A 15,384-nucleotide genomic window follows, 5' to 3' on the forward strand; every position below is an offset into this window, starting at 1 on the left:
TAAAAGCTTAAAATGACCATCATCGGCAGTTCTTAAAGAGACAGTAATAATATGCTGCCGCTTGTCCTTAAAGAGAAAAGACTACACCCAGAAATTAAAATTCTGTCATTATTTATTCACTCTAATGTTGTTCCAAACCTGTATTCATTTCTTTCTTGTGCTTAAATATACTATGGAAGTCACTGAAGTACAGCAACTGTTTGGTTACACTGTAAAAAATAAACCGTAAATTTTACGTTAAAAAAACGGCAGCTGTGGTTGTCAGAACTTTACCGTTAAAAATACGGTAGGAACGTTAATGGTTTTACAGACTTAACTTAAAATTTACAGTAATAAACCGTAATTTATTTTCTGATAAAATGTGGATTTACCAACTTATTGATGTATTGATATCTGTTTTAGACCATTGTAATACACTAACAACCAACAATTATCACAGCAGTGATGAGTTACATGAGCAATCACAGCTCATCACAAGTGAATACTTGTATAAAGCAACACTTAATTACAGAAGCTGCACAATGTCATTCACACGAACATTAAGCACCATCATGGTAACACACATGAAATTAAAAAAATGCAATAAACATTAATTTAACAACATTAAATGTAACATATAACCCTAATGACATAACTGATTAGAAAAAAAAACAATAAAACTATGAGGAACCATAGTTATTTCAACAAAAATACATAAAATGTGAAGTGTCACACAGGGAATTGTGGGAATGTCAATTTACGGTTTTTCGCTGTAAATTATACAATGATTTGTTCTTTTTCACTTTCAAAAACTGTAAATTTAATGGTATTTTACTGTAAAATTATATCACAGTTATTTACCGTGTATAGTACGGAAACTTTCTGTTTACCAATTAACAGTTTTGCACTGTAGCATTTTTACCGTATTTTACCGTTTTTACAGTGTAGCCACATTCTTTCAAATAACTTTTATAATTTCAACAGAAGAAAGAAACTTGAGAGAGTAGTAAATGATGACAATTTAATTTTTTGGGAGAACTATCCCTTTAATATTAATAAAACAACAAAACACAGAGGAAATCACTCACTGCTCTTGACTGAGAACTTTAATAGAAGCTTTAATAAGCTTTTTTTGCACTTAACAAAAATACAAATATATCGGCATCGGGCAAAATTAGTTTTGAAAATATCGGCATATCGAATATCGGCCAAAATCCTATATCGTGCATCCCTACTGACAGTACAGTCACAGGTAAATAGCTATTTTGCACATTTCAAGTGAATCCTATGATGATGGTTTGCATAAATGAATCCAGTCCAGTTTTGTTTTGTGTTGGTAAGAAGGTATCAGTACAATAATGCTTGAGATAATTCAGATATTTAGGCCTATTCTTCATAATGACACGATTGAAATGTTACAGTTGGGAAACTTTACTTTGTTAAAACGTACCCAGTTACTCAGTAACGAGTACTGCGTAAGTTTAGCTTATGCTATGGGTAAAGTCATCTTTTCTCGAGCCAAAAGCCAAACATTTTGAAGCCAGACATTATCCTTAATTTTGTATTCTTAGTCAACGCAGTACAGCAGCTAGCAGTTAATGTATTCATATTTGCACAATGTATAATATGTTAAATATATCTGATAATCAAAATTTAACTTCTCAACAAAACACCGTGCATTTCATGGTATAATGTAGTCTACGTTTTACAACAGTGAAGTGCAATATCAAACAGTTATAAGCCAAATGTGTGTTTTAAATGTCATTTAAGCACTTGATTTTAATATCAGTGTGTAACTAACTAACCAGACATAGATTTCTTTACTAAAAACTGAAATGCTGCTGTCTAGATATGTGGGAGTCAGGTGATTTACTTCAGTGGAAAACTAACTGTCAGATAGAAGCTGTCTTTTTGCTTTTTTGTGTTTTGTAGTGTTTAGTGGTAAATGTGTGTATGAAGAAAAGTAGTATTGGTTTACCTATATGCTAATTTAAAGGGGTAATTAATCCAAAAATGAATATTCTGTCATCATTTAGCTAGTCACCCTCATGTTGTTCTAGTCCTGTATGACTATCTGGCTTGTGTAGAATGCAAAAACATACTTTTTTTAAAGATGAATTACAATGAATGGGGACAATAAACGTTCAATAAAAGTAGTCCTTATAACTTGTGCATCATATTCCAAGTCATACGATAGCTTTGTATAAGCAACAGGCCCAAGTTTTTATTCATAATCTGCAACCAACTTAGTTGTCTGTGAGTTTAACTCTTAAATGTATCATTTCAGTTCATTAATAAGTTAATTGTGATTTATTTTTGAACTACGGATGGGCACATCGCTACTGCAGTATCATTATATCAAGCTATTTATTTGGTATACAATCTGTATTAAAATTACATTAATGCAGAACATGTTTCTGCATCACTTTCAATTATTTTTTTTAAAGTTTGTGTTAAAACACCCCTGATATATTTAGCTGGCTTGTGTCACATGGCTGTAAGAGGCGTGCATATATCCACTCACACTCACTTCCCCATTAAACTGAAAGAGATGGAGAGAATGACAGAAAGGAAACCTAGCATGGCGTGTGGTGCTACTTTTTACCTCTAGAAAAAAATACATCAAAAGGCCATTTATATATATATATAGTAGGGATGCACCGATATGAACATTTTGGCCGATACGATAACCGATAATTCTTTATATTTGAAAGCCGATAACCGATATATCAGCCAATAAATCTAAATCCAATTTTTATATCATTTTTGAAAGCCTGATTGCAAAAAACAAAAGTCTCACAATTAAAATCCGTCCCCTAACAAAATTGTAATGTTCTCATTATAATTTCATGTAGCCGATATGACAGCACATTTTGCACTTCCTTTTTGATTTCAATCATATTTCAAGCAATTAAGATCAATCACGTTGAACAGTGTGCATCTTAAATGTCTCAGGTGTCAAGTGTTGAAGGAAATAATTATTTATCAGCTTTAATATATTAGCCAAAATGTATTATTGGGCCGATAACAATAACATAAAAATGAGCAAATATCGGCCGATACCGATATGGTGGCTGATATTTCGTGCACCCCTAATATATATATATTTTTTTTCTCTAATGGTATTTGGTACTCACATTTGTGTGCCATGTAGATGATGTGATTTGCCTTAAGATTGTGTGTATGGGTCTTTTATGCCAGAAATTATTACGATGAAAATATCATGTTCCCTACCGTAAATATTTATTTTTGTGAATTAATGCATCACAAACATAAATGGACACATTTAAAGGTGATGTTCTCAGTGTTTTGAATTTATTTGTTTTGAATTTTTTTGCACCCTCAGTTTTTCAAATAGTTGTATCTCAGCAACTCGATGCCGATATGGTGGCCGATATTTCGTGCACCCCTAATATATATATATTTTTTTTTCTCTAATGGTATTTGGTACACACATTTTTGTGCCATGTAGATGATGTGATTTGCTTTTAAGCGTAATGATATATTATTAGATTGTGTGTATGGGTCAAAATGATCGATTTTTCTTTTATGCCAGAAATCATTGCGATGCAAATATAATGTTCCCTACCGTAAACATTTATTTTTGTGAATTAATGCAGCACAAACATAAATGGACACATTTAAAGGTGATTTTCTCAGTGTTTTGAATTTTTTTGCACCCTCAGATTCCAGTTTTCAAATAGTCGTATCTCAGCCAATATTGTCCATCAATCCAACACTTATGTAATCATCTCTCAGATGATGTATAAATCATTCCCCATTCATTGTAATTGCAAAAATGCCTTGTACAGTCTTTAAAATATCTCTTTTTGTGTTTCAAGGAAGAAAGAACGTCATAAAGGTGTGGGTTGACAAAAGTGATGACAGAATGCTAATTTTTGCTGAATTATTCCTTTAAGAGAGCTGTAATGTGAAAAGTGTGTGAACGCTGTACATAAGTTGTTTCGAGTTTATACAAGTGTGTGTCCTCTCACTGTGCTGTCCTCAGGAGATATGGATGGTCACTGGTGGGACCATGCGTCTTGGCATAGCGAGGCCGCCTCAATGTCTATGGTGAGGCTTCTGACCCTCTCACCCCATTTCCCCTCGTTTAATTCACCTCTGCATGTTTTTGTTTCTTCTCCTTTTTTTATATCACCCATAACCTTTAGGCAACATTCAAAGGGGGAAAAGAAAAACAAATGAGCAGGCATATTTTTTGGACGCCAGTTATGCCCTGTCTGAAAGGCAAAAGCGCTCCCACAACGACGACGCGGAGTGGTGCGAGCCGCAGGTCAAAGATTCAGGGGTTGACACGTGCAGTAGCACCACACTAAACGAGGAGCATAGCCATAGCGACAAGGTACTGAGACTGTGACTGACCTGCTCTGTCTCCTCTCGACCTCTTGTTTGCTTGGCTCCACTCTGTCTTCTGGCTGCAAAGACGTACTGTAGCGCATCCTCACACACAGAAAGATGAATGACAAACTTCCTGGCACTGTTTGATCCATATGCTGCATGCCTCTCGATGCGGACAGACGCTCCATTCTGATCGCAAACCTGCTTCTCCTCACTTGGTCACGTTACGTTCTCACGCTGTTTCCTCCTTTGGGATTTTCCTGACATGATTTTTTTCCACACAATCCTTCAGTCTCAACTTAAACACAGGGATATAGACTAGTGTGGGAATCAATCTTGCACTAAGCAGTTGTTTTTCTTTTCCCCTTTTCACTGTCTCATCATTCTTCATGCTGCCCTTTCCTGTTCTGTCTTTTGTGTTTGTTGTTCACCATGTATTCCACAGTAGTGAACCGAAGTAGCTTGCTACTGTACATCCATACTGCTTGAGGGTGTGAGAGCGGTTTACTTTGCTTTTGTCTTTGGTTAATGGATTGTTCTTGATCAGTGATTCTCAACTGGTTCAAAAATGGGCAGATTTAAAGGAGTTGTTCACTTTTGCTGATAATTTACTCACCCCCGTGTCATCCAAGATGTCCACGTCTTTCTTTCTTCAGTCGAAAAGAAATTAAGGTTTTTGATGAAAACGTTCCAGGATTTTCTCCATATAATGGACTTCAATGGGAACCAAACAGTTCAAGGTCCAAATGAGAGCTTCAGAGCAGCTTTAAACGACACCAGATAATGAATAAGGGTCTTATCTAGGAGTAGGACCCTTCGAGTCATGACTCGAAAAAAGATTTGTTCATCTTAATGAACGAGTTTGAACAGGAGAGTCACGAACGCTCATCACAGAACAGAACAGGGCGAGCATTTGTGCTTATAAAACTTAACTTTTTTATTTATTTTTTAAATGAGCGATCGTTTCGCTTGATAAGACCCTTATTCATCATCTATAATCGTTTAAAGCCCTTTGAAGCTGCTCTGAAACTCACATTTGGACCTTGAACTGTTTGGTTCCCATTGAAGTCCATTATATGGAGAAAATCCTGGAATGTTTTCATCAAAAACCTTAATTTCTTTTCGACTGAAGAAAGAATGACATGGACATCTTTGATGACATGGGGGTGAGTGAATTATCAGCAAAAGTTTTTTTTAAAAGTGAACTACTCCTTTGCAAACCCTCTTTGTTTTGGCGTTAAACTACTGTCAGGGTTTCCTAAAGACACACAGTGAAAAATGAGCGCTGAACAGGCGTGGACGGGGTTATTTTTGCAGCTGACCTTATGCATCTGTAGGAGTTTCCCTTTCAGACGCAACATTCATAGCAAGAGAGTATTTAAATGAATCATGTTTTATTTCTGGTGTATTGCAATTAATGAAAGTAAATGTATTCTCTTTTAAAACTATTTTTAATTTATTTTGTTTGAATAGAGTGCCGAAGTGATGACGTCACTTTGTAGGACATCTCATAAACTAGCGGTGCATGGGTTCCCTCGATCGAAAAGCAATGCATTTTTCCCATAGACTTTTGAAAAAATTGCAAAAAAAAAATAAGATCTGTGTGATCCAAAATGTATACATTTTGAAGCCTTTATAAAGTTTTTAATAAGTTTATAATTGTTTAAAAGCAGGCTATAACTGTGTGTTTTATGTCATAGATCAAAATGTGAAAATATTTAGAGGCTTTGTTCACCACAGACCTTATTTCAGGCGATTTAGCAAAAACCCATTCAAAAATCCCATAGACTTTAGAGCGAGGGAAGCGGTGTTCTGTCGATTTTTGCTGCCTTGTCGGAAAAATGCTACCGTAGCGCGAATTGATCACAGAATGCCGATTAAAGTCGTATGAAATACAATTATAATACAATCCTAAGTTATGAGTAGCTACTGTATACTGTAGACTACTGTTTTTATTTTTAAAACGGTGTGAAAAGTAAAAATTATCCTAAAATATTCGTCTTTGACTTGTCAAAGTACACCAAACTTTCAGTTATTCTTGTTCAGCTGGCTGACCGCACAAATATTCATATGGTAGTAAGCATTTTTTTAAAGGGAAATTATACATTATAACAGGAAAATGTACCTTTTGTACCATAACCGGCAAATCTCGATGGGTAGCATGAATCGTCAGAACACCGGTGCTAAAATGCTAACTCACTTCCGCGTTTTGGCCTACAGAGTGACATCGTAACTTCGGTACTCTATTGAAAAGGGGCCGGCTGTGTCCCATTGTACAAACCAAGCCAACTACAGGTTGTAACTTTGCATTTAATATTGCTTTTACTCAAATGAATAGTTCTGCTCCATGATTATGATTGGCTAAGTCACATTCTAACATGTAAAATGCTATAAACACACAGCATTTTACACATAATCACACAACTGCTTTGCGCCTATAGCTGTTTTAAAGTCACTTCTTGGGGCTTATTGCTTTAATATATTAATATCTGCCCTATCAGAACTGTGTTTTGATCCACCAGTTGAGAACTGCTGATCTATTTCAATACTGTGAGTTGCTATCCACAGAATACTCCAACCCTGTCCTGTCTATTGTTGTGTCTGCACTTGATGAACGCACAAACCGACCCCTACAGGGTGTAAACATATTTCGAAGACAATTACTTTCATGCTGTTAGGAAATGCCAAGATTCTGTCATCATTTAGTATGTCGTTCTACACCTGTATTACTTTATTCCTCTGTGGTGGAACACAACAGAAGATGCTTTATTCATAATGGCGACTGAGGCTGTCAGGCTCAAACAATTGCAAAAACATGTACTGTACCACAAATCACGTTTTCTGAAGCCATGATAGCTTTGAGTGAGGAACAAGTCACTTATTTTTACTAAAGTCTGTAAAAAAATGGCTTAATGTGAATGTTAATCGCTGGTTATCTTCACCTTCCTAGCAGCGTTTAAGTCTCATTCAATTCAAATGTGGTGAAAAGTTTAACCCCAGTGTCAAAATACTAAAAAAAATAAAATAAATAAACATCTTGATGCACAGGATGGGAACTCTTTCAGACTTTTTTTTATTAGATTGGTTTATGATATGAAAGTAAGAAAATGATGACAGGATCTTCAAATTTGTGTGAATTATTTCTTTAAATACTGTAAATGAGATGGTGTTTATTGCTTCTATAGGCCCACTTTTGTCATGACTTGATCAATCCTCATTAGGTAAAATCAAATACCATCCTAAATTTTTTTGTTGAATATCCATTTTCATTAGAATATACGATTATTTAATAAAGGATTTCATTTTGCCTTAAGTAACACCTTGGGATGGTTTGTGTTTTCACAGCAAGTAAGAGTTTACCCTCCTTCTGTAATTTCCCTGAGCCTGTGTGTGTGTGTAAGGTGTGGAGTGAATGCTTGTATAAAGACCAAAGGTGTATTATCACTTTGACCCCATAGCACCCGGTGACATGGCAACCTTCCAAAGATGGAGAGCGCCTAATAGGGCGGATAGTGCTAAACAAGCGGATGAAAGATGGCACAGTTCCCAGAGACACGGGGGCATTGCTGGGCCTCAAGGTAAGAGATTCCCAAACACTGTCCGAGTTCACCCATTAAAAGTCATACTAATAAACCTCAATCATAAGAGAACTTCAGCAAATACTTGAGGTTTTACATTATCTTAATGATTTGAATTTTAATCTGTGTCTCAATATTGTGGACTGAATTTTGCTTGAGTTATTGTATTATAAATTGGTTGCACTTAAAACAGTACCCATTCCCACAAAGGGCACTATTTATGCTGATATAGTGCTCGAGTTACTGAAAGTTTGTCTTTCAGCCCTTGATGTGAATAGGGAGCAATTTCCCCTGGACAAACTGTATTTAGTATTAATTATATGCACTGTAAAAAAAAATATTTTCATTATTTGTAATCACAACATTTTTTTCTTTTGTCAAATCAACTTAAATAATTGATATAATATTTTTAGTTTCTGATGATTAAATCAATTTCCGTCAATGCATTAACTCATTTTTTTGCATTTCAATGAACTTAAAATTTTAAGGCAACCAGGTTACTTAATTTTTTAAGTTAAACCAACAATAATTTTTTTTACAATGTGGGTGTGTTTGCTTTGTTGTCTTTAGTAAAATTGGGTATACAGAAAATGCATGCAAATACGCAACGGTGTCAGTTCATTCATAGTAAACTCGCCCCACAGTATTAGCACGTGTGGTGTTGTACTATTTTGATGCCTGGAGATCATTATTTCTCTATGGTAGAGGTCAAATAGAGGTTTCAGTAGTTAAAATCCAGATAAATAGTCAGATATATTATATTTAATAGTCAGATATATTTTAAATAAATTTCATTGCCTTTGTCTTTGTTGCAGGTCGTGGGAGGGAAGATGACAGAGTCTGGCAGGCTGTGCGCTTTCATCACGAAGGTGAAGAGAGGAAGTCTAGCAGACACTGTCGGCCATCTACGACCAGGTCAACACTTCTGTTCAAACTGCAATTAAACACATTTATTTCAGTACTTTAGCATCTTTGACTATTATCCTTTTGAATTTTGAGGTTCCACTATATGACAAAAGAAGTGAAAAATCAAGCTTTTGCTCACACACACACAAAATGAATCTCTTTGGTTTTATGAAAAACATCTTAAAGGTACAATATGCAAGATTGTTTCGCCACCAGGGGTCGCTAATCTCTTACAATAATAAAGGCGTATATTAACGACGTATATTATACGTATATTATGGATCTTGTCGTCAAGCTGATGGATCTTTTATGGATGAGTGAATACAAACTTGACTGTGGTGTGAAGCAGGACGCGATTGCTAGATGTATACCAGCGCCACACGCAACACGAGTCCCGCGGATATAAAGGAATAAGGACATTTAATTCTACCGAACTACACGCCGAATTACTCGCACAGGTCAGTTTATTAGAGGAATTAAACTTGAGGTAACGCAGCGCTGCTTCACTTGCTCTAACAGTTTCACTATCAAACTAAACGGCATTTGTGTGTGTTGAATGTTGTGTGTTGGCTAGAGAATAACATACAGATCATATTCGAACTTTTCATCATGTTGAACTAGAGCCCGACCGATAAAGGATTTTGAAGGCCGATACGATACAAATATTTTTGGGTTTTAAAATCCGATATTCCGATATATCGGCCGATATTTTATTTATATATTTATTTTTATTTTTTTAAACTGGGCATGATAGTCACAAATTTTTTTCATGCTTATTTGAGTTAAAAGAACTGATGGGGATGTTCTTTTAATTGTTATTCAAGCGATGTATCGTTCCCAACTCAACGAGTGTTGCCAACAGGAACGGTGTAGAGTGCTCTCTGGTGGACAAACTACACAACTCCAACACTCATGACATGGTTCAAGCGTGTTTCGTCCGTTTTTATTTTATTTTTGAAATATTCATTTATCGGCCATTATAACTGCCGATACCGATAGTTTGGAAAATGCCTAATATCGGCCGATTATATCGGCCTGCCGATATATCGGTCTGGCTCTATGTTGAACTATATAACATTGATTAGTTTCATATACATTAATTTGCTCAAGTAACATGCAACACTCTCTGTCGAGTCGAAGTTAGTCGCGGACGTGGAGCGCTCGGCATCTGGAAAGATGTTGATCTTCGTTCTAGTCCTCTTTTTGTCTCAAAGTCTGCTTGCCATGGTCCATAATGTTTGAACAAAACCCTGCTAGGGACGCTCACGCTGTTGAGCACGCACAACGGACATAACCGACCCAGTTGTCCGCGTCTGTCGCCATGGTTACTGTTGCAGGAAACCAGGGGTAACGCGGATATGACGTCATTGACTGGCGACTCCCAGGGCCGGCGCCACGGGGGGGGCGTGAGGGCCCCTCACATCACTAGGAATGTAAACGGGATTTTACTGATAAAATGTGTTATTTAAAAATCTCATTTTGCCAATTACATTTTCACATTCCCTTATTTTTGTGAATATAAATTAATAATATTATTAAATTAATCTATTATTCTAAGCTAAATTAATAATATTTTAGTTAACCCTTCCACACGTAAGTTAAAAAAATTCCATCTGACCCCCAGCGTGAGTTTTTCAAGGCGACCGTTATTTAGAACCTTTCACTTTAATGTTTCCATGGTGACGCGTCTTTGCTTGTCATGTGACAGAGCGCAACCACAACCTTTTACAGTCTATGACCACAACACTTTTTTATTTTACCCCTTTTAGTTCCGCATCCGTGCCGCGAAGATGTTTTAAAAAGTGGTGTGGAGAATATCGACCCCGGGAAAAAAGTGGTGACGTGCGTTAATGTGAACGCCCCCTCTCGGTATTTCAGACGCCCCCTCATCAGCGCTCGGCTGGCGCCGGCTCTGGCGACTCCTCACCCCTGCTCACACACCCCGTTTCCTTGGTTAAAAATCGCAATTTTCTTACGATTTACAAATAGTTGGAAACATTTGGGATATTGTAAGTAATCAACTAAACTAAATATTTAACATTGGCCTACTGATTTTTAGATATTTTACTGCAAAAATCCTGCGTATTGTACCTTTAATTTGATTAAACCGCTCACGCTCAGTTGATATGGATTGCTTCTACAATGTCTATGAGTTGTTGTTTTTTTATATATATTAAAATTTTTCAGTGGAGGGACAGAAATATTTTAACTTTCTTTAAAAATATCTTAATTTGTGTTTCGAATTTTGATTAAACCGCTCAATTCATGTGGATTACTTTTACAATGCCTTTATAAATATTTTGAAGTGTCAAGGTTTTGGTTTCATGGTCTTCCAATGGAGGTCTCATGGTTTTAGAATGACATTAAAGTGAGTAAATGATGTCGTAAAATTAGGGATGCACGATACATCGGCCACATTATCGGTATCGGCCGATAAATGATCATTTTTAATGTTATCGTTATCGGCCCAACAAGAACATTTAGCCGATATCTAAAAGCCGATAACTAATGTATTATTTCCTTCATCTGAGGCACTTTAGATGTGCACTGTTCAACATGATGCTTTTAAATTGCTTGAAATATGATTGAAATCACTTTAAAAAAAGGAAAATCCAGTTAAAGTGCAAAGCCTGTCATATCGGCTACACAATATTAAAATAAGAACATCATATTTGTGTTTGTATCTTGACTTTTAATGAGGAGACTTTTTTTTTATAATCAGGCTCTCAAAAATTGTCAAAAAATTTGGATTTAGATTTATCGGCCAATATATCGGTTATCGGCTCTCAAATACAATGAATTATCGGTTATCGGTATCGAACAAAATTGTCATATCGGTGCATCCCTATGTAAAATTAAAAGTATGTTGTTTTAAGTGGATTTAGACATCCTGTATTGTATCCGTCCTCAGGTGATCAGGTTCTGGAGTGGAACGGGAGGGTCTTGCAGGGAGCCACATTCAAAGAAGTTTACAATATAATTCTAGAATCCAAGCCAGAGCCCCAGGTGGAGCTGGTGGTCTCACGGCCCATTGGGTGAGTTAAAGCGGCTGATGGATTATTACTCGGTATCTCAGTTCAGGGACACAGAGCACATTTTCTTTGACAATGGAGGCTTATGAAGAAGGATAGCCTGTGGTAGCTCAACATATGAATGCTTATACACACACACATGTGGAAACTTCAACATTCTTGATTTGAAATGAAAGTCCTGCTTCAGGTCTGTGCTTTAGGAGAACATCTTGACATGCTTTACAATTATTGTTTGTATCTTTCAAAATGCCAGACATTTTTTTTTTGTTCTACTGTACCTTCAGGCATTAAGAGTTTAGCACCAAAATGGTCACCTGCACAGGTTAACATTGACGAGCTCGGCAACATATCAGTGATGCATTTAAAATTAAACAGTAAAATTTGTAAATATTTGATATTTTAATGATGTTTTTATTTGGTAACTACATTTCCTAAAACACAATCAAGATAAGATTGCTGTTTATAACTATTATGAATTAACTATTACATAAAATGGCTGTTTGGTTGAAATGATTGAGATCAAAACCATGTCTTTGAATATATACAGTGTATATGAAGAGTTCAGATGCAAAAGCCTCTAAGTGCAATTTGAAATTTTCTTCAAGAATGTTAATTTTTATCAAGCTTGTATATTTAAGTTCATTGCCATTTAAGTGAAATTACTGAACTTAAATATACAAGTTTGATAAAAATCATCATTAAAGAAGAAAATTTCAAATGGCATTTAGAGGCTTTTGCATCTGATCTCTTCATATATATATATATATAAATAATCAAAGCTTGATATTTTTTACCTTCCCGATTACTTTCTGACATACAGTTGGGATGCTCTCCATTAAAATGTTCTTCACTCTTTCCTTGTAGAGATGCCCCTAGAATACCAGAGAGCACACATGGACAACTTGAATCAAGTAAGTTCAGTTGGTTTTGATTAGTGGTGCATGACATATCAATATATACCACCAATATAATATCGGCCGATATGGTCAATTTTTTTACACGTAGGTATCGTTCCGATGTCAAAATAGGGCTGATGTGAACAGGCCGATAATCATTCCTGTGTATTTGACGTGCGTGTAGACGTGAGTGTGGGAGCGGGGATGTTTGTTTTTGCACGAGCGCATACATTACAAGCGCAAGTCCTGTCAGTTTAAAACATCAAGCATAAGAAGACTGGAACTTATGCACTGTTATGCACTGTATTTTTGTCCCGCCAAAACCTTATTTGACCCGTGAGTGATGTAGATGACTGACTACTGCGCTTGCTTGACTGAGAGAACGAGCACAGAGTGAAAGCCCCGCTCGCTCGCACGCTCTCACCGTCTTCAATCTTTCTTGCTCTCTCTCCCTCCCTCGTGCATATTAATGAATTGAGTTGACTGAATATCTTTGAGAATGTACACTGGTAAAGTGTTTTTTTTTGTGTGTGAATTGTGCTAAAATAATGTTCGCAAACTAATGACTCCTTTGAACCGATTCACTTTAAAGATTGGTTAACCTTCAAATGGTCTTCGTTTGCTGTTTATACTTCTGTACGACCCCAACAATGGATTGAGTAATTGTACAAAAAATATATTACTTTTAAGTACTTTTTTTATCCATATACCACACAATTCCAATTAGCTTGCATATTATTTTTTTTATGATGCATTGCATTCATGCTCTAGTACTAGGCCTTCATTTATGTGTAAAAAAAAATCAGATTTATGCCAGATTTTTTTTTTTTTTTTTTTTGACACATGAAGAAAATATATTTATGCTTTTTCACATTTCCCATTCATTTCAATGCGGGGTCATATTGACCCTGAAGACCAGAAGTGTAAACATTTTTTTAGACATACCTTCAGAACAACTGAATCAAGCCCAGTTTTTGTGTGTACTGTGTATATAGATAGATAATGTATGAAAAGTCACAAAATCGTATTGCACTGAGATGATGAAGGGAACCTTTTTTTCTATTAAGTAAAAGTCGATTGGGGCCTTATAGACCCCATGACCCGATTGAGGGCTAAAAGAATCGGTTATCGGCCACAATTTTCACATTGGTGCATCACTAGTTTTGATATATTGTTTGAAACACATCAGTACTTTAGCATTGCTTTAGCTAGCAGGAGGATCAATGATCTAAACCGTCATTCATTATTTTTTTTTTTAGGTTCAAGTTCCTTCGAATCCCAAAAAATGGGTCCCTCTATCTCTGTCACGTCCCCCATGAGTCCTGGCATGCATCGGGACAACCCTCAGTATCTGTCTGGACAGCTCTCAGTGAGTACCAGCATCTGTGCTCAATTGACTGATATCTAGACCTCTTTTGCTTGTCTTTGGCTGCTCAACTCAGGGATTCTCTGATGAAATGGTGCTAGCTTTGATGTTTAGCCATTATTTCAATACATCTCCAGGGCATTTTCTGGCACACACTATTCATTCACACAGATATTGGCTCAGATCAAGGAGTTATAGCAGATATGATTTTATAAAGCTTTAAAAGAGTATGTGCAGAGTTGACAAATGGACATCAGGAATATAGTTAATTTATTCTTCTTTTTAAAAGGTTGGGGTGATTACGTTTTATTTATTTATTTTTATTTATTTATTTTTTATCAGTTTATTCAGCATGGATGCATTACATTGTTAAAAGTGGCAATACAGACATTTATAAAGTAAAGATTTATATTTCAAATAAATGCTGTTTTCATCACAGGAATAATTACAGTTTCAAATATATTCAAATAGAAAACATAAATTATAACTTAAATTGTAATAATATTTCAGTGTTAGATTAGATTAGATTAGAGCATTACAGACTTCTATGGAAAACAATAAATTAAAACTTACTGACCTCCAACTTTTAAACTGTAGTGTATTATAAGCACATGGGAAAAATTTATGTTTGCAAATAAATGAAAATAATAACCACTATTATCAGATTTTTTATTTCACTGGTTTATTCGAATAGTCCTGCAGTGTGACAAATTCATTTTTAAAAATACAGATGTTAAATGCGATCGCTCCTGATGCCCAATAATTATAATATAATTAAAAAAATGCTGTTCTTTCTAATTTTAACATTGCATAAATACATTAACATCTAGTTCCACATAAATAAGAGATAAACTCTCCCTTGTTCTAATTTAGAAGCATAAAGTGTATTTTTTAATACCTGTTAATGTCATAATTAGCTAAATGTTTAGGTTTAGACGTTATGAGTCACTCCACAGTCAGGACTCAGTAAGTGGTGAAAATACTGTAATTTTATACAATTTTTAGCACAATCTATAACTTAATTACTAGCTTTTTTTTTTTTTTTTTTTTTAAAATGTACCCTAATTAGGTTGTGCCGGTGTATTATAATTGTGCTTTATTTTGATACTTTAGTATTTCAGGTTTGTGGAATCCTAAATGCTACAATGAGAAATTTAAATCAACTATTTTATCTATAATGCAATAAAATTAAATGAGCAAAACATTGGATATTTATTTTTAAGTAAAATTGTTTACTTAAATATATATATATATATATATAGTTTGGG

The 15,384-nt window shown here is 35.4% G+C and overlaps 1 protein-coding gene across 9 annotated transcripts in view; it reads left to right on the forward strand.

Annotated features, from left to right (window-relative positions):
- The window catches only part of rims2b (regulating synaptic membrane exocytosis 2b), a 123,241-nt gene that overhangs the window by 49,790 nt on the left and 58,067 nt on the right, over positions 1 to 15,384 (forward strand). For 5 of the 9 annotated variants that reach the window (XM_089122564.1, XM_089122556.1, XM_089122557.1 and 2 more), the window contains exons 8-13: positions 4,152 to 4,342; positions 7,797 to 7,916; positions 8,732 to 8,831; positions 11,734 to 11,857; positions 12,719 to 12,765; positions 14,010 to 14,119. In XM_089122564.1, coding sequence (XP_088978690.1) covers positions 4,152 to 4,342; positions 7,797 to 7,916; positions 8,732 to 8,831; positions 11,734 to 11,857; positions 12,719 to 12,765; positions 14,010 to 14,119 — 692 coding nt within the window. Of the gene's footprint in view, positions 1 to 3,988; positions 4,054 to 4,151; positions 4,343 to 7,796; positions 7,917 to 8,731; positions 8,832 to 11,733; positions 11,858 to 12,718; positions 12,766 to 14,009; positions 14,120 to 15,384 lie in introns of all 9 variants that reach the window. The other 4 variants (XM_089122560.1, XM_089122561.1, XM_089122562.1 and 1 more) reach the window with 1 other exon arrangement.

This window comes from Pimephales promelas, chromosome 18 (genome assembly GCF_988280905.1).
Source record: "Pimephales promelas chromosome 18, fPimPro1.hap1.1, whole genome shotgun sequence".
NCBI classification, from domain to species: domain Eukaryota; kingdom Metazoa; phylum Chordata; class Actinopteri; order Cypriniformes; family Leuciscidae; genus Pimephales; species Pimephales promelas.